The 24203-nt window shown below is 39.2% G+C and overlaps 2 protein-coding genes across 2 annotated transcripts in view; both read right to left on the bottom strand.

The window, feature by feature from the left end:
• Window positions 1-1543: 1543 nt before the first annotated feature.
• gatd3l (glutamine amidotransferase class 1 domain containing 3, like) lies at window positions 1544-20026 on the bottom strand. Its single transcript, XM_062051195.1, has 7 exons — window positions 19874-20026; window positions 19747-19799; window positions 19568-19681; window positions 19376-19507; window positions 19221-19313; window positions 2788-2954; window positions 1544-2179 (listed from the first exon to the last, which is right to left on the bottom strand). Exons 1-7 carry the CDS (start codon window positions 19979-19981, stop codon window positions 2043-2045), a joined length of 804 nt encoding a protein of 267 aa, XP_061907179.1. The 5' UTR covers window positions 19982-20026; the 3' UTR covers window positions 1544-2042.
• Window positions 20027-23627: 3601 nt separating this feature from the next.
• The window catches only part of tmem127 (transmembrane protein 127), a 6165-nt gene continuing 5589 nt past the window's right edge, over window positions 23628-24203 (bottom strand). Inside the window, exon 3 of the mRNA XM_062049614.1 lies at window positions 23628-24203. This exon is cut by the window's right edge and continues 310 nt beyond it. Within this exon, the coding sequence (XP_061905598.1) occupies window position 24203 (1 nt within the window). The 3' untranslated portion in view covers window positions 23628-24202.

Below are 24203 nucleotides of genomic sequence, written 5' to 3'. Positions count from 1 at the left end.
ATTAAGAGTGTTACTAAAACGGCCTTCTTTCATCTCCGTAATATCGCTAAAATTCGTTCCATTTTGTCCACTAGCGACGCTGAGATTATTATTCATGCGTTCGTTACGTCTCGTCTCGATTACTGTAACGTATTATTTTCGGGTCTCCCTATGTCTAGCATTAAAAGATTACAGTTGGTACAAAATGCGGCTGCTAGACTCTTGACAAGAACAAGGAAGTTTGATCATATTACGCCTATACTGGCTCACCTGCACTGGCTTCCTGTGCACTTAAAATGTGACTTTAAAGTTTTACTACTTACGTATAAAATACTACACGGTCTAGCTCCATCCTATCTTGCTGACTGTATTGTACCATATGTCCCGGCAAGAAATCTGCGTTCAAAGAACTCCGACTTATTAGTGATTCCCAGAGCCCAAAAAAGTCTGCGGGCTATAGAGCGTTTTCTATTCTAGCTCCAGTACTATGGAATGCCCTCCCGGTAACAGTTAGAGATGCTACCTCAGTAGAAGCATTTAAGTCCCATCTTAAAACTCATTTGTATACTCTAGCCTTTAAATAGACCCCCCTTTTTTAAACCAGTTGATCTGCCGTTTTCTTTTCTCCTTTGCCCCCTCGCCGGGTTATTCCGGTTCCGGTGACCATGGATGAGGTGCTGGCTGTCCAGAGTTGGGACCCGGGGTGGACCGCTCGCCTGTGCATCGGTTGGGGACGTCTCTGCGCTACTGACCTGTCTCCGTTCAGGATGGTCTCCTGCTGGCCCCACTATGGACTGGACTCTCACTGTTATGTTGGATCCACTAGGGACTGTACTTAGAGGGGGGGTTACCCACATATGCGATCCTCCCCAAGGTTTCTCATAGTCATTCACATCGACGTCCCTTGTGTGGGCTCTGTGCCGAGGATGTCGTTGTGGCTTGTGCAGCCCTTTGAGACTTTTGTGATTTAGGGCTATATAAATAAACATTGATTGATTGATATACATATATATATATATATATATATATATATATATATATATATATATATATATATATATATATATATATATATATATATATATATATATATATATATATATATGTATATATGTATATACATATATATATGTAGTTTATATATATATATATATATATGTATGTACATATATATATATATATATATACATATATATATATATGTATATATATATACATATATATATATGTAGTTTATATATATATACATATATATATATATATATGTATGTACATATATATATATATATATATATATATACATATATATATATGTATATATATATACATATATATATATATGTATATATATATACATATATATATATGTATATATATATATATACATATATATATATACATACATATATATGTACATACATATATATATGTATATATATATATATATATATAAACTACATCCCTGCTGTATGTGCCGTCTCCTTCCTCCTGTACACAACAGTTACACTGATGTCCTGAAATTTTTTTTAAATTGTTAAAAAAAAATTGACTCGTCTTCAGAAAATGTCGCTCATTATTTCTCTTTATTTTGGAATTATGAGGGCATTTTTATATTCACATCCAAGCTATATAGCTAAATTAATGTAATGTATGTGTGTAGTGCTGTATGTTTATTGGGCAGTGGTGCAACACAGGTTGAAATATTGGAATGTGTTGACTAACTCCTGTCATTGTACTGCGTTCAGTTCAAATTACCCTTAAAATCGTACACAATACTTCGATTACTCAAGTACACCACAGAGCACTTGCTTTGACTAAAGCCTCCACACACACTCGCCATTTCATTAGGTACATCTGAAATCCAGTTCTGTAAAATAATTTGTTGTAGTGCTAATATTGTAGTTTCGAATTTCCACAGCAGATGTTCAAAAACTGAGTAAGTTGGTCATGATCATTGTGTATTGAATCTCATTGGATTGTGCACGTGTACCTAATGTCGTGGCCCGTGCATGTCATTCAGAGGTTATGATGTTTGACACTAATGTTATCTTCCTTGTTTTCCATCACTTGCTGGTCATGCGCATGACATGCTTGACCATGTTGCCGATGCCGTCAAATATATAATGGTAGTGCTGCTCCGTCTCCCACATGAAGGACGGAGTGCTGACCACTTTGTTCTTCTCGTCCACGTGGGCCTCGTGCAAGAAAAAGGGTTAAGGTCACAACGCAACAAACAAAGCTTTTATGAGGGAACATACACTACCGTTCAAAAGTTTGGGGTCACCCAAACAATTTTGTGGAATAGCCTTCATTTCTAAGAACAAGAATAGACTGTCGAGTTTCAGATGAAAGTTCTCTTTTTCTGGCCATTTTGAGCGTTTAATTGACCCCACAAATGTGATGCTCCAGAAACTCAATCTGCTCAAAGGAAGGTCAGTTTTGTAGCTTCTGTAACGAGCTAAACTGTTTTCAGATGTGTGAACATGATTGCACAAGGGTTTTCTAATCATTAATTAGCCTTCTGAGCCAATGAGCAAACACATTGTACCATTAGAACACTGGAGTGATAGTTACTGGAAATGGGCCTCTATACACCTATGTAGATATTGCACCAAAAACCAGACATTTGCCGCTAGAATAGTCATTTACCACATTAGCAATGTATAGAGTGTATTTCTTTAAAGTTAAGACTAGTTTAAAGTTATCTTCATTGAAAAGTACAGTGCTTTTCCTTAAAAAATAAGGACATTTCAATGTGACCCCAAACTTTTGAACGGTAGTGTATGCTGTTTTTTCGGAAGGATATGTATGGTTCACGGACATTGTGACGAGCCCCCATGCTCTTGACTGCCTGCACCATGTTGGTGTGAGGCCACTTCCCCCAGCGGTTGGTGTTGTCTTCTCGTTCGTAGCCCATGGTCACCTCCAGGCTGGGCAGCACACGGCATGCCAGCACGGGAGCCGTGCTGGACAGACTGCACAAAGACATAGGTTTAAAGCATACTCACACTCCCAAAGGTTGTGCCGAGAAGGGCATACCCTCGTAAAAAAAACTAAGCCACATTAAACCTCATTGACTCACTGTGATGACTCCTGAGGGTAAAAGCCAAAATAATAATCTTTTTTTTAATTTATATATAATTTTTTTTACTATTTTTATACATTTTTTTTTTTTTTATTCTATTAATAGTGTTTTATTGTTTTTTTATGCGTAGTACTTATTTAGATGTTACCATTGTATTGTTATTTTGTTTATTTGTGTTTTATATATAGAATGTTCTGTACTTATTGTGATTTTATTATTATTGGTATTATTTTTTTTTATCTTTTACCTTTCTGTTTTTAATCTGTACAGCACTTTGGGGCAGTAGAAGCTGTTTTAAAATGTTGCTATATAAATAAATAAACATTCACCTTGATCTAATAATTATACTACATGATAAACATAAAATTATAAAATAGATATATAAACAAATAACAAAAATAACATAATATAATATGATTTTTAAAAATAAGATTATGTTTTATTGTTTGCTTGTACCGTATTTTTCGGAGTATAGATTGCTCCGGAGTATAAGTCGCACCGGCCGAAAATGCATAATAAAGAAGGGAAAAAACATATATAAGTCGCACTGGAGTATAAGTCGCATTTTTTGGGGAAATTTATTTGATAAAACCCAACATCAATAATAGACATTTGAAAGGCAATTTAAAACAGGCTGAATAAGTGTACGTTATATAAGGCATAAATAACCAACTGAGAACGTGCCTGGTATGTTAACGTAACATATTATGGTAAGAGTCATTCAAATAACTATAACATATAGAACATGCTATACGTTTACCAAACAATCTGTCACTCCGAATGGCTAAATCCCATGAAATCTTATACGTCTAGTCTCTTACGTGAATGAGCTAAATAATATTATTTGATATTTTACGGTAATGTGTTAATAATTTCACACATAAGTCGCTCCTGAGTATAAGTCGCACCCCCGGCCAAACTATGAAAAAAACTGCGACTTATAGTCCGAAAAATACGGTAATAATTTTATTTGCTTTGAAAATACTTTTTTGAAAAACTGTCCTATATATTAATGGTCACCTACATTTGAGTCAATATGACAGTTTGGCTGTGGCAAGATTTCTACATACTCTCTACAACTTGTTTACATTGTACAAATGTTATAATATTATGTATTTACTATTTGCATATTACTTTTTATTTAGGGGCTGAAATTGTTCTCCTGCCAGAAGAAAATGGCATACCGGTATATCAATCCATTTTCTATACCATTCGTAGGGTCTCAGGTGAGCTGGAGGCTATCCCAGCTGACTTATGGTGAGCGGCGGGGTAAACCCTGGACTGGTCACCAGCCAATCACATGACACATATAGACCAACAACCATTCACACTGAAGGACAATTTAAACTCTCTGTAAAGATACTTCCTTCCACCTAAAATCCCTGCAAATCCCTTGTCCCTGCTAAATCCTGTCCTTCTCATACTTGACCACCAGGCGTCCCCTCACCTGACCCTGTGTCTTGACCCGACCAGATCTCGAGCCCTACGCCTTGACCTCATCAGCCTCAAGAAGGCCAATTTGTCAAAGTTGATTTATTAGTGTCAACTCTGTCGCTGCACTTAGACCTTTGCATTTGTTTGCTTTACGTATAAGCGCATACAATAGTGTACGAGAGTGTATACTAGAGTAGAGGAGTGTTTAGGAGGGTACAAGAGTGTTTACAAATGTATAATAGTGTATAGGAGTGTTTAGGAGGGTACAAGAGTGTTTACAAATGTATAATAGTGTATAGGAGTGTTTAGGAGGGTACAAGAGTGTTTACAAATGTATAATAGTGTATAGGAGTGTATAGGAGTGTTTAGGAGGGTACAAGAGTGTTTACAAATGTATAATAGTGTATAGGAGTGTTTAGGAGGGTACAAGAGTGTTTACAAATGTATAATAGTGTATAGGAGTGTTTAGGAGGGTACAAGAGTGTTTACAAATGTATAATAGTGTATAGGAGTGTTTAGGAGGGTACAAGAGTGTTTACAAATGTATAATAGTGTATAGGAGTGTTTAGGAGGGTACAAGAGTGTTTACAAATGTATAATAGTGTATAGGAGTGTTTAGGAGGGTACAAGAGTGTTTACAAATGTATAATAGTGTATAGGAGTGTATAGGAGTGTTTAGGAGGGTACAAGAGTGTTTACAAATGTATAATAGTGTATAGGAGTGTATAGGAGTGTTTAGGAGGGTACAAGAGTGTTTACAAATGTATAATAGTGTATAGGAGTGTTTAGGAGGGTACAAGAGTGTTTACAAATGTATAATAGTGTATAGGAGTGTTTAGGAGGGTACAAGAGTGTTTACAAATGTATAATAGTGTATAGGAGTGTTTAGGAGGGTACAAGAGTGTTTACAAATGTATAATAGTGTATAGGAGTGTTTAGGAGGGTACAAGAGTGTTTACAAATGTATAATAGTGTATAGGATTGTTTAGGAGGGTACAAGAGTGTTTACAAATGTATAATAGTGTATAGGAGTGTTTAGGAGGGTACAAGAGTGTTTACAAATGTATAATAGTGTATAGGAGTGTTTAGGAGGGTACAAGAGTGTTTACAAATGTATAATAGTGTATAGGAGTGTTTAGGAGGGTACAAGAGTGTTTATAAATGTATAATAGTGTATAGGAGTGTTTAGGAGGGTACAAGAGTGTTTACAAATGTATAATAGTGTATAGGAGTGTTTAGGAGGGTACAAGAGTGTTTATAAATGTATAATAGTGTATAGGAGTGTTTAGGAGGGTACAAGAGTGTTTACAAATGTATAAGAGTGTATAGTAAAGTATAGGAGTGTTTAGGAGGGTATAAGAGTGTATTAAAATGTATAAGAGTGCATAGTAAAGTATAGGAGTGTTTAGGAGGGTATAAGACTGTATAAAAATGTATAAGAGTGTATAGTAAAGTATAGGAGTTTTTAGGAGGGTATAAGAGTGTATAAAAATGTATACCAGTGTATAGTAAAGTATAGGAGTGTTTAGGAGGGTATAAGATTGTATAAAAATGTATAAGAGTGTATAGTAAAGTATAGGAGTGTTTAGAAGGGTATAAGAGTGTATAAAAATGTATAAGAGTGTATAGTAAAGTATAGGAGTTTTTAGGAGGGTATAATAGTGTATAAAAATGTATAAGAGTGTATAGTAACGTATAGGAGTGTGTAGGAGGGAATAAGAGTGTATAAAAATGTATGACTGTATAGTAACATGTAGGAGTGTTTAGGAGGGTATAAGAGTGTATACAAATGTATAAGAGTGTACAGTAGAGCAGTGGTCCCCAACCACCGGGCCGCGGCTGCACATACATATATATATATTTTTTTTTTAATTAAATCAACATAAAAAACACAATATATACATTATATATCAATATAAATAAATACAGTCTGCAGGGATACAGTCCGTAAACACACATGATTGTATTTCTTTATGACAAAAAAAAATTAAAATTTTTTTGGAGTGTTTAGGAGGGTATAAGAGTGTATAAAATGTATAAGAGTGTACAGTAAAGTATAGGAGTGTTTAGGAGGGTATTAGAGTGTATAACATGTATAAGAGTGTATAGTAAAGTATTAGAGTGTATAACATGTATAAGAGTGTATAGTAAAGTATAGGAGTGTTTAGGAGGGTATTAGAGTGTTTAAAATGTATAAGAGTGTATAGTAAAGTATAGGAGTGTTTAGGAGGGTATAAGAGTGTATAGGAGAGTAGAGGAGTCTATAAGTGTATAGTAAAGTTTAGGAGGGTATAAGAGTGTATAGGAGAGTAGAGGAGTCTATAAGTGTATAGTAAAGTTTAGGAGGGTATAAGAGTGTTTAAAAATGTATAAGAGTGTATAGTAGAGTATAGGAGTATTTAAGAGTGTATAAAAATGTATAAGAGTGTATAGTAAAGTATAGGAGTGTTTAGGAGGGTATAAGAGTGTATAAAAATGTATACGAGTGTATAGTAAAGTATAGGAGTGTATAGGAGAGTAGAGGAGTGTATAAGTGTATAGTAAAGTTTAGGAGGGTATAAGCATGTTTAAAAATGTATAAGAGTGTATAGTAGAGTATAGGACTGTTTAGAGTATATACAGTAAGAGTGTATGAGAGTCTACAGGAGTGTATAAAAGTGTACGAGAGTGTATAGGAATATTTAGAGTGTATAGAAGTGTAAGAGAGTGTATAAAAGTGTTTAAGAATGGTTATGAGTGTACAAGAGTGTAAAGGAGTGTGTATGAGTGTATAAGAGCTTATACGAGAGTATAGGAGTCTAATGGAATGTATACAATTGTATAAGAGTGTATACGGTTGTATAGGAGTGTCGAGGGGTGTATAAGAGTGTATATGAGTGTTGAGGGGTGTATAAGAGTGTAGAGGGATCTATAAGAGTGTATATGAGTGTAGAGGGGTGTATATAAGTGTTGAGGGGTGTATAGGAGTGCAGAGGGATCTATAAGAGTGTATATGAGTGTAGAGGGGTGTATAGGAGTGTAGAGGGGTGTATAGGAGTGTACAGGGGTGTATAGGAGTGCAGAGGGATCTATAAGAGTGTATATGAGTGTAGAGGGGTGTATAGGAGTGTCGAGGGGTGTATAAGAGTGTATAGGAATGGAGAGCGGTGTATAAGAGTGTATAGGACAGGGGTCACCAACCTTTTTGAAACCAAGGGCTACTTCTTGGGTACTGATTAATGCGAAGGGCTACCAGTTAGATACACACTTAAATAAATGGCCAGAAGTAGCCAATTTGCTCAATTTACCTTTAACTCTGTTATTATTAATAATTAATGATATTTATCTTTGTGGAAACACTGATCATCTTAATGATTTCTCACAATAAATATATATAGAAACAGATAAATATCAATATGCAACACTTTATTTTTATATTTTCTCTAAGTGCACATTTTTCAAATTGAACATTTTCAAATGATCACTTCTAAGACAGTCTTGTGAAATCACAATATCCCATTTTAACTAGCTAGCCACTAACATTTTTTAACAAATCATGAATTACTTTGCACCATGTTTGTACAAATAATAACTCATGTAAAATACAAAAGTAAACTCTCAAATTTTTAAATCATGTCACACTTCCAACTGGACACCAAATCTGTTATCTGTTTCTTTGTCAGTTAGTGGGAAGCCTGGCATTGCATGCTGTTAACTAGTGTGTTGTACTCTGGTGTGTAACTTGACACTGCAACTCTGAGTGAGTCTTGCAGATGTGCATCAGTGAGGCGTGTTCTGTGTTTGTTCTTGATGAAGTTCATGTCAGAAAAGGCTGATTCACAAAGATAAGATTTTTCCTCATTGTTTGCGGAACCTTCTTAATCTTTTGGACAAATTTTCACAGCAATCTGGCCTTAAGCTTAATTATGATAAATGTAAAATGTTAAGGATCGTAAATCTAAAGGGAACGTCCTTTCGAATGGAATGCAAAGTGCCTGTTTTGTGGACAGATGGACCAGTTAACATACTTGGTGTTGTTGTCCCAGAAAATCTGGAAGATCTAGGCTCAGTAAATTATGATAATCGACTAAGAAAGCTGGACAAAATTATGCAATTATGGAAAGGGAAATCCCTAACCTTGTATGGTAAAATGTCTATTGCCAACTCGTTAATTATTCCTCAATTTATTTATTTCTTTTTGTCATTACCAGCTCCATCACAAAACTTTTTTAAGATTTATGAGCGGAGGGTCTTCGATTTTGTCTGGAACGGCAAACCAGAAAAGAGTAAAAGAAAGGTTTTGTACAAAGAGTATGAATATGGGGGCCTGAAACTTCTCAACCTTGAAGCTATGTGTCTGTCTTTAAAAGCATCAATTGTTCCAAAGATGTATTTAAACATTGAGTGGTACACAAATGTCCTGTTGGACAAAAAATATGTACTGTATCAAAAGAATTGTATCCTTTTTTACAAGTGATCCCCTCCCAGAGAGTCTGCTGGGAAACATGGCGGGGTTCATAAAGGAAACAATCCACTCATAGTGGTGTTTTCAATTTTATGTGCCAGAAAAAAGAGACAATATTTTGCAGCAGTTAATATGGATGAACTCTAATATTGTAATAGATGGAAAGCCTTTCTTTTGGAAAAATATGTTTGAAAGAGGAATCATTTTTGTCAATGATATTATCAATGAGAATGGTAAAATTATGAAGTATGATGAATTTAGAGCTATGTATGGTGATGCTTGCTCAAGCTTTTTCATTTTATCAACTAACTGGAGTAATTGGGAAAAGATGGAAACAAATAATTAATTATGGAACTACTAAATTATTAGTTTGTAAACCTCTAATAAGAAATTCTAGTTGGCAAAAAGGAACTAAAATAAATAGAAAAATATATATTTTTTATTTAATAAAGAAATCTTTGAAGGCTGCCTCATACAACACAAATGGAAAATGGGAGGACTTTTTTGACTGCCCGTTGCCATGGGATGCCATATTCAAACTAATCTATAAAACCACTATCAATGTGCAAAATCGTTATTTTCAAATTAAAATGATAACTTCTTACCCACAGGGAAAATGTTAAAATTATGGAATATGACAGAGTCAGATGATTGCCGATTTTGTTGTCAGGAGCCTGAATCCACCCTGCATTTGTTTTGGTATTGTCATATTGTGTCTTTGTTTTGGGTGGAAGTTGAAAAAATGTGTTTAAGGATTGGTTTGTTTATGAAGCTTAATGTGGTTTCTGTTATTTTAGGAGAGTTCATTGACAATCATGATTTAGTCAATTTAATTATAGTACTCGGTAAAATGTTTATTTTTAAGGCCAAAAACAGATATTCACTTAGTATTACTTTCGTTGAAAACGATAATGATGCCAAAAAACATTAAAAAAAAAGATGAGAAGTCCTCAAAGGCTTATTTTGAAAGTATAATTATGTTTATAGATTATATGATATCTGTTGTTGTGTTCCCTAATTTGAGTGACCTGGACATAATCTGGACTGTACATAAATGCTTATTTTGAAAATGTAATTTTGTTTTTAAATTATATGCAATCTGTTGTGTTCCCTAATTTTTTTCTGTGTACATGAATGAAGGTGTGTGTTGCTGAGTCCGACTTGGACATTATCTGGACTGGGCCTGGTTTAAAAAACCCTTTAAACAAATCTAATTTCATTGACAACCTGGTCTGTTGAAGATAAGGCCCTTTTTTAAAAAAATGAAATAAAATAAGATAAATAAATAAAAAACATTTTCTTGGATAAAAAAGAAAGTAAAACAATATAAAAATAATTACATAAAAAATAGTAATTAATGAAAATGTTAGTGGACCAGCAGCCTATACAATCATGTGTGCTTCAGGGGCTGTGTCCCTTGCAGATGTGTTGTCTATGTTGTGGGAACCAGAATATTGGTAGCAGAAAGAAATAACCCCTTTTGTGTGAGTGGGTGTGGATGAGTGTGCATGGGGGAGGTTGTTTGGGTTGATGCACTGATTGAAAGTGTATCTTGTGTTTTTTCTATGAAGATTTAATTTAAAAAAAAATTTTTTTTTAGAACAGGCCCGCGGGCGACTCATCTGGTCCTTACGGGCGACCTGGTGCCCGCGGGCACCGCGTTGGTGACCCCTGGTATAGGAGTACAGAGGGGTGTATAGGAGTGTAGAGGGATCTATAAGAGTGTATATGAGTGTAGAGGGGTGTATAAGAGTGTATAGGAGTGCAGAGGGGTGTATAAGAGTGCAGAGGGGTGTATAGGAGTGTCGATGGGTGTATAAGAGTGTATAGGAATGGAGAGGGGTGTATAAGAGTGTATAGGAGTACAGAGGGGTGTATAATAGTGTATAAGAGTGTATAGAAGTGTCGAGGGGTGTATAATAGTGTATAGAAGTGTAGAGGGGTGTATAGGAGTGTTGAGGGGTGTATAAGAGTAAAAAAGAGTGTCGAGGAGTGTATATGAGTGTAGATGGGCGTATAAGAGTGTATAGGAGTGTCGAAGGGTGTATAAGAGTGTATATGAGTGTCGAGGGGTGTATAATAGTGTATAGAAGTGTAGAGGGGTGTATAGGAGTGTTGAGGGGTGTATAAGAGTAAAAAAGAGTGTCGAGGAGTGTATATGAGTGTAGATGGGCGTATAAGAGTGTATAGGAGTGTCGAAGGGTGTATAAGAGTATATATGAGTGTCGAGAGGTGTATAAGAGTGTATAGGAGTGTCGAGGGGTGTATAATAGTGTATAGAAGTGTAGAGGGGTGTATACAGGGGCGGATTAAGAAATTTTGGCCCCCTGGGCCTGACATGGTCTTGGCCCCTCAACCCCCCGCGCGTGTGGGCGCACACACACGCACGCACTATGCAAGAAATACTGTATACTGTGAACAGACATGCACACTGTACTGTACAGAAGAGTGCACATACTGCACACACACTATTAGGTATACCACACAGACACTGACAAGCACAGGTTTCACACAGACACAGGGGGAGGGGATAAATGGCCTAAAAATAAACATTTTTGAAAATGATTACGCCCACTTCAGTGATGGTGCATTGGGTCATTTGAGAGATATTATGTATTGGAAGTTGGTAGCTATCATGAAATAAACCCCCCAACCCACCCAAAAAACTAAATCGGACATGATTTTTGCCCCCTTTTCCTCCCTTCTATCATTAAAAATAAAATAATATCTTAGGAAAACACATTGGCATAACGGCAGCTGTGCAGCAAATTGAGGCTCAAAGTCTGTATCTATTTGTGGTTAAGCTTGAGGAGAAGGAGAAAGGTAAAATGATAACATGCATCGGAGAGCACCACAAAGAAAGGTGTAGGCCAGTTCATGGTACAAGGGCTGCATGCAGGTCAAGATAGCCCATTTCCAAGAATGCTATAGTGGCTGGACAGGCACTGGACATGTCCTGAACTCAGTGTCAGACGTGGCTGCCGAATACTTGGATGAAGTGAAGCATCTGACAGATCTCATGCTGCCCCATCTGAAGACTGTCCTGGCCAGGCAGAGGATGGATGAGGAGACCTTCCCAATGGACCCTGTCAGTGAACAGGCTAGTAACATTGATGGCACCCCTGTGCACAACATTGGGATGGAGAGACAATGTGGCAAGGTGGACTACAAACTGAAGAAGTTGGGCACACTGAACGCAGTCAATAGGTCAATAATTTTACAGAAGAGCCAGGAGCTTCAGAGGTTTCAAGGCAGCAGCACAAGCAAAAAGGGAGGTTGAACTCAACTGGAGTAAATTCATGAAGGCAAAATTCGAGAGTAGGGCAGATGAGAAACAAGAGATGGCTCAAAGAAAGGAGAGTAAGAGACTAGACATGCTGGACACACTGAAATCTTTTGATGGCCCCTTCACGATAGTGGGGAAGTTGAAAAGTTCCTTGTGGATGAAAGTCTGCACAAGAATGCAAAGCTGCAGAGAATGAAGCTTGAGGTTCAGTTTGCCAGAGAAAGCACCAAGCTTCTGCCTAAAGTCAATCCTATCTTCACAATCCAGGTGACACTTCCCAGAAATGGCAAAAGTGCAATTCTCCAAGTCATAATGGATACTTAGAATTTTATGGTGGTGGTAAGTATTCATGAAAACAGGTAGCCTAACATTAGTGAATGGGTGAATTCTGGAAATAACCTAAAAATCTTACACAGTGCACCTTTAAGCAAGGGGTTTCTTTCGTGCTTTCAATTTTGCAAAATCATCCACCACATCATTGAAGTCCAACTCTCTTGTCAGCTCACTCTCAATTGCCATTAGAGATAACGCATTTAATCTTTTCTGAGTCATTCTTGTGCGCAGCTCATTTTTTACTCTTGACAAAAGAGAGAATGAGCGTTCTCCCTCACAGTTACTGACCGGTAGAGTGAGAAAAATCTGTAGCGCAATGTATGTATTAGGAAACGTAGGCTGTAGTCCAAAATGTATTATTGTTTTGAGCAGTCCTGAAGGGGTCCTCTCCTCATCAGTGTTGTTGAGCTGTATAAAAGATTTGAACTGTATAAGCTCCTGTCCAAGACTTTCATTGAGGTCAGATGGGTATGATTCAGTGAGAATCTTGGCCTTGTGAAGGACTGAAGCATTGGACTCTGTATCCAAAGAGAAAAGGACACTGAACAAATTGTTCAGATGTTTGTAGGCCTCCAGACGGTGATTAAGGCTTGAACTCAGTTGATCAATAGAGGCAATAAATGTCTCTATTTGAAACAGTTGCCTTCCCTCAAGCACAACATCTGGGGATGCTGATTCATCAGCAAACTTTTTACGTTTCCTCGTCCGTTCAGCCCTGTAAGATGGGGTGCCACCCAACATGTTTAAGGCTTTCTGCTCAAAATGATCAAATAGATCTCTTTGGGAGAGAACAAAGGTGCGCAGAGATTCCAGCAATCTAACTGCTGTACCAAGGTCCATGTCTGCTTTTTGAAGTTGCAGACTTGTGGCCTGAAATCTGGACAGAACAGTGTCCCAAAAGCCTGCCATGAAGGCCATCTCAAGTGAATCCAGCTTCCGCACTAGACTGTCAGCTTCAGTTCGTGTGTCTCGTTTCTCTGTGTCATCAGTGGAAATAACCTGTAGTGCTGCTTTTATTTTACTGTAGTTCTGCCACAGTGCTTTGGTAGATTCTGCACGGCAACTCCAACGCGTGTTGGATAAAGCTTTAAGTGTGAGATCTATGTTGGAATTGCCAAATACCCTGTCCCATCGGTGTGTGGATGCAGTTGTGAAGTTGTAAATAGACTGAATCAAGTCAAAATACTTAGAGACTTCATTTCCACATCTGTCAATGCTGTTGCCTCCCACCAAATTCAAAGAGTGAGCTGCACATGGAATATAGTGTATTAATGGGTTGCTTTTCTTTAAGTGAGCCTGCAACCCATTATACCTCCCTGACATGTTGCTGGCATTATCATAAGCCTGCCCCCTGCAATTTGACAGCTCTAACCCTAGATTTTCCAACACAGACATGACACAGTTAGCCAAACTTTCACCTGTATGGCTAGTAATGGGCTCAAAACCCACAAAGCGTTCAACAACACTGCCCTCTTTGCTAACAAAACGGAATATGAATGTCAATTGGTCCACATGAGATAAATCTGGGGTTGAATCCACAATGATAGAGTAGTATTTGCTTGCTTGCAGTTCATCTGCTATAGCCTGTTTGGTTTTTGCACCCATCAATTCAATGAATTCCTCACAAATGGTGGAGGACAGATATGAGGTATTACCTCGACCCATCTGCCCAAACTTTCTGATGTGATCCTTTAGAAAGGGATCAAATTCAGCCAGGACCTCCAGAATACCAAGGTAGTTCCCATTGAGAGGAGACCCTAACGATTCATTTTTACCCCTAAATGCAAGGCCCCTTTCTGCAAGGAATTTAATGACTGCAACAACTCTTTGTAACACCTGCCTCCAATAGCTGCTCTCTGCCTGAAACTGTTTGAACAGGTCTGCATCAACTGTGGCACCTTTGGCGCGGTTCAAGACTGCTTGCATGCAGGTTATGTGCTCAGCACTTCGCTCATGTTCACCAAATCTTTCTGAGTGTTTCCAATCACAATAGCCTGTCACAAAAGAATGCGTTTTTGGGGAAAACAGTTTGCATGCAAAGCAGTAAACATTACCAGTAGAGGGAGAGTACATCAGCCACTCTCTTTGTACTCGTTGTCCATTGGGCAAGTGTGAAGTAAAATGTTCATTGTTTAGGCATCGGGTTTTGCCTCCTAGCCCACTGTTCCTCACAGAAGCTGGATAATGGCTGTGACGGTTGTGAAATGATTTTGCACCTCTTTGAATAAGAACTTCCTTCATTGACTCAGTGAGGGTCTCAGCCCATTTAGCGGGATCACTAGGTAGAGTTGTCACTGTAGATGGTGTTGAAGAAAGATTCAGCTCATTTTCTATGCTGTCCAGAGGTGCAGTGACCTCACATTCATCCGAGCAACTGGCTACTGCTGAATTGGTTGAATCATAAGCATCAGAAGCATTTGGTTCAGTGTCTACACTTGTAGTGGTCTCAGGATCTTGGGAGCTACATGCTAGCTCAGGTGCATTGCTAACCTTAGCTGAATTTGCAGTAGCATTTATAGAATTGCTTTCAGCAGATGTCTTTGTACTGAAGAAGCTGGAGATATTTGGAACACTCTCAAGTAAAACTGATTCCTTTTTTTTCTTTTCTTGCTGAATTTTTTTTCTAGCTCCTCCACTTAAACGTTTATGATCCATATTTCCCTTCTTTCTTTGCACATTGGCTCTTTGCCTATCACAACAGATAAACCAACTATGTGTGTGTGTGTGTGTGTGTGTGTGTGTGTGTGTGTGTGTGTGTGTGTGTGTGTGTGTGTGTGTGTGTGTGTGTGTGTGTGTGTGTGTGTGTGTGTGTGTGTGTGTGTGTGTGAGTTTGTTTGTGTGTTTATGATCGGTGCTGCTTCCTTCAAGTGTGTGAGGTGATTTAGAAAACTAGCAACCCAGCATCAACACTCCAAAGCAGAGAATAACAGCTTACTAGCATAGACAATTGAGAGCAGAGAATCAACTGATTCGTCTGATAGACAGCAGGAGAGCAGAGTGGTCAGTGATGATCGAATCAAGAAAATGTCTAAATGGCAAGGGAACAGACTGATTTGTACTGAGGAGAAAGAGAGAGAGAGCCAATTACAGTGAAATATATTCCAAAAGAGCCAAGTGACTAGCTGAAGGCAGGGACAAATGCCTTGGAGTGACCAACAAGAGTGCAAAGTACCAAATGGCAAAATGTGGAAAGACCAACAGGCAGATCTGCTTTTACCTCTTATCTTCACAACCAAAAAGTTGCTAAATGATGTTTTCAGTCGCTAGCCAGGTATGGCCAAAAGACGCGAAATCTAGCGGCAAAGTCGGTCAATCACACTGACAGTGAAACAAATATTTTGAAAAGATAATAATTGTACACCTTTGTGCACTTTAGTCTTCTATCTAAATATTTTCACAAAGGACAACAAGGCAGCTTGCTAGCTATGATGGGAGCAACAATGTCTGATAGACAGCAGGAGAGCAGAGTGGTCAGTGATGATCCAATCAAGAAAATGTCTAAATGGCAAGGGAACAGACTGATTTGTACTGAGGAGAAAGAGAGAGAGAGCCAATTACAGTGAAATATATTCCAAAAGAGCCAAGTGACTAGCTGAAGGCAGGGACAAATGCCTTGGAGTGACCAAGAAGAGTGCAAAGTACCAAATGGCAAAATGTGGGAAGACCAACAGGAAGATCTGCTTTTACCACTTATCTTCACAACCAAAAAGTCGCTAAATGATGTTTTTAGTCGCTAGCCAGGTATGGCCAAAAGACGCGAAATCTAGCGGCAAAGTCGGTCAATCACACAGTGAAACAAATAATTTTAAAAAGATAGTAATCGTACAATGTCTTGTACTTTTGTCTTCTTTCTTAATATTTCTCAAAGGACACCAAAATGTCGCTATCTGCAGGCAGCTTGCTAGCTATGATGGCAGCAACAATGTACCTTAGAGTGACTGACCAACAAGAGCTCAAAGTACCTAATGGCAAAATGTGGAGAGACAGACACAATAAATTGCATTAAGATGAAGAGAACTGTTGCTATTATTAATCTTAACATCAACCAGAAAGTCGCTAAATGTCACCAGCCAGGTATGGCCAAAAGTCGCTTAATTGGCCACACACAGTAACAGAGAAACTAACAAAAAAAAGATCATAAAGATAATAGTTGTACAACTGTGTGTACTTTTGTCTTCTTTCTAAATATTTTCCCAAAGGACACCAAAATGTTGCTATCTGCAGGCGGGAGCGTGCCTATGTTCCCCGGGTCCTATGTTCCCCGGGTCCTATGTTCCCCGGTTGTTCCTGGGTCTTTGTATGCGACCGGGGAACTTAGGACCCTTTTTCTAAAAAAGGGTCCTATGTTCCCTGCATTGTATCTGGCGAAATTGCGAAATTGTGCCCTGACCAAAACCATCCCTAAACCTAACCTGTCCCAGGGCGTTGTGGAGCACTTTTTTTTGGCGAAATTGTGCCCTGACCAAAACTATCCCTAAACCTAACCTGTCACAGGGCGTTGTGGAGCACTTTTTTGGCGAAATTGTGCCCTGACCAAAACCATCCCTAAACCTAACCTGTCACAGGGCGTGCGGCAGCAGATAGAGCAACTCAAACGCGAACTTCCTTCCTTCGACAACTTAAACGCGTCTCTGTCATGCGTGTCTGCGTGCGTCTTACTTAGTCGCGCATTGGAAGCAGCGGGGAACATAGAACCCTTTTCTGGAAAAAGTGTTGTACGTTCCCCGCAGCGGGGAACATAGAACCCTTTTTTTTAAAAAGGGTCCTTAGTTCCCCGGTAGAGGGGAACATAGGACCCGGGTAACATAGGGACGGGGAACATAGGGATGACCCGCTGCAGGCAGCTTGCTAGCTATGATGGCAGCAACGATGTCTGCCAGACAGGAGAGAGTGGTCAGTGACGATCGAATCGAGAAAATGACAAAATGGGTCAAAGACCAAAAAGTTATTAACTGACAGCAGTGACAAATGTCAGACTGTAAACTTTCTCGAAAGAAAAGGACAAAATGGGAAGATGCTGATAATAACAGCAAAATGGAAAATATAAGAATTTCCAAGTAATGCTCAACTCAAGTGTGTGTGTGTGTGTGTGTGCGCGCGTTAAACTTCTTGTTGAATGATTTCAAATTATCTCTGAGTCTGAACTGAGGGAAAGGAAACCAAATTTTGAGCAGTCTCTCACGAGTTCAAAATACCAAATGAGGAGATTCTAAAAGAACAGACCGGTTTATGAAAGACTTGATGGGGGAGGGGCACAGCTAAGAATACTTGAGTGAGATTCTGTGATCCAAATTCGAGATAGAGCTTTTTGATAATGATAATTTGTCAGAGTAAGGTTGTGTAATCAAAATTTGAGAATGAGCTTTGTCAATCAATCAAGAATATTTGCATTAAGTTCTGTGATCAAAATTCAGAAACAACCTTTAATAATTGATAAAGAATATGTGAGTGAGGTTGTGTGATCCATCCAATTTGAGAATTAGCTTTGATAATAATGATTGAGAGCCTCTGGCCCTCTGTGGATCATGGCCGCGGGGCCAATTTTGCCTGGCCCCTTGGGGCCTCTGTGGGTCGTGGCCGCGGGGCCAAGTTGGCCTGGCCCCTTGGGGCCTCTGACCCTCTATGGATCGGGGCCAAGTTGGCCTGACCCCTCGGGGCCTCTGGCCCTCTATGGATCATGGCCGCGGGGCCAAGTTGGCCTGACCCCTTAGGACCTCAGGCCCTCTGTGGGTCGCGGCCGCGGGGCCAAGTTGACCTGGCCCCTTGGGGCCTCTTACCCTCTATGGATCGTGGCCGCGGGGCCAAGTTGACCTGGCCCCTTGGGGCCTCTGGCCTTCTGTGGCTCGCGGCCGCGGGGCCAAGTTGGCCTGGCCCTTTGGGGCCTCTGGCCTTCTGTGGGTCGTGGCCGCGGGGCCAAGTTGGCCTGGCCCCTTGGGGCCTCTGACCGTCTATGGATCGTGGCCGCGGGGCCAAGTTGACCTGGCCCCCTGGGGCCTCTGACCCTCTATGGATCGTGGCCGCGGGGCCAAGTTGGCCTGGCCCCCAACCTCTGACCGTCTATGGATCATGGCCGCGGGGCCATGTTGGCCTGGCCCCTTGGGGCCTCTGGCCCTCTGCGGGTCGCGGCCGCGGGGCCAAGTTGACCTGGCCCCTTGGGGCCTCTTACCCTCTATGGATCATGGCCGCGGGGCCAAGTTGGCCTGGCCCCTTGGGGCTTAAGATTATTATTTTTGCAAAAGTAGTTTTGCTTGGGTCGCGGCCGCGGGGCCAAGTTGGCCTGGCCCCTTGGGGCCTCTGGCCCCCTGGGCCTGGGCCCGGTAGGCCCGGTCATTAATCCACCTATGGGTGTATAGGAGTGTTGAGGGGTGTATAAGAGTAAAAAAGAGTGTCGAGGAGTGTATATGAGTGTAGATGGGCGTATAAGAGTGTATAGGAGTGTCGAAGGGTGTATAAGAGTGTATATGAGTGTCGAGAGGTGTATAAGAGTGTATAGGAGTGTCGAGGGGTGTATTAGAGTGTATAGGAGTGTTGAAGGGTGTATAAGAGTATATAGGAGCGTCGAGGGGTGTATAAAAGTGTAGAGGGGTGTTTAAGAGTGTAAAAGAGTGAATTTTGTGAATTACAGTCAGCCTTTTGTTGACTTAAAAAGAGGAACTCACCCAATGGGCTTACGAGAGCGATGGAAATCTTTCAGCACTCTCTCCACGTCAGCGTGCAGCTTGCAGTCTTTGCCATCCTTCACAAAAGAGGACCTGCAGAAGAGAAAGCGACACATGAACCTCCTCCTCCATCACGTGTCTTCACTGCTCCTCACAGGTTCTTGATGACCCCGTAGCCTCCTGGAAATATGACGGCGTCAAAAGTGTTGACGTCCAGCTTGGACAGATCGTGCATGAGCATCTCTCCTTGGTTATGACTGAAGCGAGCAGACTCCACCATCGTGTTTCTGTGTGGACAGGCAAGACTGCGTCACGATAACGCTGACGACATCAAAAGGGTGACGTACCGGTGGTCTCCAGAGGCGGGCTGCTTCTTCATGTGGTCCATCACTTCAGTCTGCTGCTGATTGGGAGCAAACATCTGGAAGCGGGCGCCATTGCGGCTCAGATGGTACATGGTGCTGAGGACAAAGGTGCGAGTTACAGTTCCAGCTTGCTGGGTGGGAAGTCAACCCGGGATACTCACTACACGCCCTCGTGGACATCGGTGCCGTCCCACCAGCCGCATCCTGAAAACACCTGCAAAACATCAGCTCTCAGCCACTCGCCATTGCAAAAACAACTTGACGAGGCGGCGGTTCTGCGTCACTTACCACGGCCACGTTGGTGTTCCCCCAGCTGCCTTGATGGACAAAGGCTGCTGGCTGTTGGACGAGAACCGCCAGCGTCTGTTTGGACAGCAGAGCCCTGGATGCCAGCATGGTTGACGCTCAGAATGAAGCTCCTACGTGAGGCGGCGTATAAATACCACCTGCTGAGTCCACCGTGGGACGTCATCACGTAAGCTGTATTTTCTTAGAAGAGACAGGAGTGTTTCACCTTACCCTTTTCTTTTTAATGCCTTGTTTATTTGCTCATTAACTTAAGTCACTTAACCGCAGAGTAGCTTTCCAGCTTTCAACACGAGTCTGCGCACACAAACTGCTCTCTTGCTTCCTGTCCTAAATAACGTGGAAGAAACCATCTTTCAAACTGGAAAATATTTCACAAATTCTTTTGATCTGCAGGGCGTTTAGGCCAATGCAGCTTATCCATCCATCCATTTTCTACCGCTTATTCCCTTCGGGGTCGCGGGGGGCGCTGGAGCCTATCTCAGCTACAATCGGGCGGAAGGCGGTGTACACCCTGGACAAGTCGCCACCTCATCGCAGGGCCAACAGCTTATTGCGCTGCTAATCAATCGGATTTCTTGCCACATACCAAAGGAAGTTGTATGTCCTTTTAAGACTATTAAGTTGTAAGGCTCTTAGGCGCAGTAACACCGTGTTTGATCGACAACGTCTAGACTGGCGAACACCGAAATATCTCAGTGAGTCGCAGATGTCAGATTCAATATGTTGTTCGATTACGACTTCGGGCAGGACGCTCACTGTAAGTCCAGAGTGTATAGTATTAGTGGGAAATTTGTAGGTAATCACTGCCTGGAACGTATGGACAGCATCAAACTTTGGAACTGTCCAAGAGTGTATAAGAGTGTATACGGTAGGTGTGTAAAAGAGTGTATGTGAGTGTATAGGTGTGTAAAAGAGTGTATGTGAGTGTATAAGAGTGTATAGGATAGTATAAGAGTGTGTAAGAGTGTATATGAATGTATAGTTGTGTAAAAGAGTGTATGTGAGTGTATAGGATAGTACAGGGGTCACCAACGCGGTGCCCGCGGGCACCAGGTAGCCCGTAAGGACCAGATGAGTAGCCCGCTGGCCTGTTCTAAAAATAGCTCAAATAGCAGCACTTACCAGTGAGCTGCCTCTATTTTTTAAATTGTATTTATTTACTAGCAAGCTGGTCTCGCTTTGCCCGACATTTTTAATTCTAAGAGAGACAAAACTCAAATAGAATTTGAAAATCCAAGAAAATATTTCACTTGTTTAAATAAATTCATACATTTTTTTACTTTGCTTCTTATAACTTTCAGAAAGACAATTTTAGAGAAAAAATACAACCCTAAAAATGATTTTAGGATTTTTAAGCACATATACCTTTTTACCTTTTAAATTCCTTCCTCTTCTTTCCTGACAATTTAAATCAATGTTCAAGTATTTTTTTTTTTTATTGTAAACAATAATAAATACATTTTAATTTAATTCTTAATTTTAGCTTCTGTTTTTTCGACGAAGAATATTTGTTAAATATTTCTTCAAACTTATGATTCAAATTCAAAAAAATCATTTTGGCAAATCTACAAAATCTGTAGAATTAAATTTAAATCTTATTTCAAAGTCTTTTGAATTTCTTTTAATTTTGTTCTGGAAAATCTAGAAGAAATAATGATTTGTCTTTGTTAGAAATATAGCTTGGTCCAATTTATTATATATTCTAACAAAGTGCAGATTGGATTTTAACCTATTTAAAACATGTCATCAAAATTCTAAAATTAATCTTAATCAGGAAAAATTACTAATGATGTCCCATAAATTATTTTTTAAATTTTTTTCAAAAAGATTCGAATTAGCTATTTTTTCTCTTCTTTTTTTTGGTTGAATTTTGAATTTTAAAGAGTCGAAATTGAAGATAAACTATGTTTCAAAATTTAATTGTAATTTTGTTCGTGTTTTCTCCTCTTTTAAACTGTTCAATTAAGTCTAAATATAATTAAATATTAATAATAACAGAGTTAAAGGTAAATTGAGCAAATTGGCTATTTCTGGCAATTTATTTAAGTGTGTATCAAACTGGTAGCCCTTCGCATTAATCAGTACCCAAGAAGTAGCTCTTGGTTTCAAAAAGGTTGGTGACCCCTGGGATAGTATAAGAGCAGGGGTGTCAAACTCATTTTAGCTCAGGGGCCGCATGGAGGAAAATCTATTAAAATGATAGCATTAAAACTAAAAAATAAAGACAACTTCAGATTGTTTTCTTTGTCTTACTTTGGCCAAAAATAGAACAAACACATCTTGAAAATATTACAATAAAAATATAGAAAAAAATACCGGCAGCGGTAAAGTTTAAATCCATGAAGGAAAGAAGAAAGTGAATGAATGTTTATAACTGAATACATTTACATATGCATAAAAATGTGTTTTCTTTTGTATTTTTTTTTTTTTAATGAATTAACGTTTATGACAAGCTTTTTCCAAAACACAATATAGAATGTGACATATAACAGGATAATGCATACATTTATCATTTGTTTTCAAAAGGGTTACAAAATTTACTGTGGAACGCCATTTTTATGACTTGATGGGGTCGACCCCTTTTTGAAAATTCCTAGCGCCAACACTGATGGAGTTTTGGTGCGTGCAAAACAGCAGCAGGCGGCTGTGGCCTGCGGGCCGGTTCTAATACCAATCAAATATCATCCCAGGGGCCATAGATAATTCATTCATTGACTTTGACACATAGATATGAGAGTGTATGAGTGTATAAGAGTGTGCAACAGTGTATATGAATTTATAGGTGTGTAAAAGAGTGTATAAGAGTGTAGAAAAATATAAAAATGTATAAGAACGTATAAGAATGTTTTAAGAGTGTATAAAAATGAATAGGTGTGTAAAAGAGTGTATAAGAATATATTAGGCAAGTATACAAATGTATACTACAATACTGTACTTATGTACAGTATAAGAGTGCATCACAGTGCAAGGCGTGTATAGGAGGGTGTAAGAATATAATAGGCAAGTATAAGAACGTCTAGGTGTATAAGAATGAATAGGAGTGTATAAGAGTGTATAATGTTCAATACTGTGCTAATGTTACATTCAGTTCCTGATACCAACATTTTTATTAATTTTACATTTCATAAATCCTTTCATGGTCCAAATACTTTAGGTTCATTGTTCTTTTAAAGACATACACACATTAATAATCCAATGAGCCAAATTAAGTCAAAAATTATTTGTAGACAGGCCATATTTTCACTGCAAGTTATTTCAGAGTAGGTGTCCTTTAACTGGACTATCAAATATTCTTGTAATGTTGTGAATTTTTATCTCCAATATAAAAACCGGCCACTATTTTTTATCTCCCAACTCCTGAAACGTTCGAAGGACATTTACATGCAAAAGACACCCATTAATCAAATATAAATTCACTTTCATTTCTGTATTAACTGTATGTTAAATCGGGCCCAAAATGTGGATGACAAAACACAAAACAACAAAATGAAGCATTTGTTTTATTTTGAACACGCTTTAAATGTATAAACAATATTTACACAGATGACAAACATATAAACTAAAATGCTGGGATAAAGCGCAGAAATAGTGTAAACATACTGTAAAATCACCACACTGATCACAATTGAAATCAATCTTCTCAATCTGAAAACGTCTGACATGCATAGTAACACTACTGGGTCACAAAGTACAAATAATGTTGGTTTTGAAACAAATACACACAAACATTAAGTGAGGTTTCTGTTCAATCTTACTTTTTTATTGCCAAACCATTTTTCTTTCTTCCATCTGTAGTGTGGTCTTCTCCACAGCATGAAAAACACATCTGACTAAATCAGCAACAGTATGCAAACCAGGAAAAAAATAACTAATCAATAAATAAAGGGTTGTTTGATATTATATATAAAACAATATCAGTATTTTTCTGCACTTCTGATGTATCGGCAACCTAAGCACCTGTATTTTAAAAACAGACTTGCTCAAAGCTCCGCCCATGACTTTACTGGGCGCAAATCGACCAACGCCAAAGACGACCCACTTCAATAATAATCACCGTTTATCAGGCTGATTGATCAATTACTTCGTCAGCCATGTTGAGCACTTTTGCTTTAGATAGAGAAGCAATTCCTACAAGCCATTTACATGCAAATCAACACCCTCAGTGTACCTAAGAACCAATTCTGAGCTCTCATGCACCCAAGCGCTTGTCAGTCATGGTGTTGTGCGCACCTGGTTCAATTGCAAAGATATCCATTTTGACTGCGAGCACGCTCGCTGCTCGAGGGAAAGCGATGTCAGTGAAGCCCGT

The sequence above is a fragment of the Entelurus aequoreus genome, linkage group LG06, assembly GCF_033978785.1.
Source record: "Entelurus aequoreus isolate RoL-2023_Sb linkage group LG06, RoL_Eaeq_v1.1, whole genome shotgun sequence".
Taxonomy (NCBI): domain Eukaryota; kingdom Metazoa; phylum Chordata; class Actinopteri; order Syngnathiformes; family Syngnathidae; genus Entelurus; species Entelurus aequoreus.
This window is presented reverse-complemented; position numbering and strand designations above follow the sequence as displayed.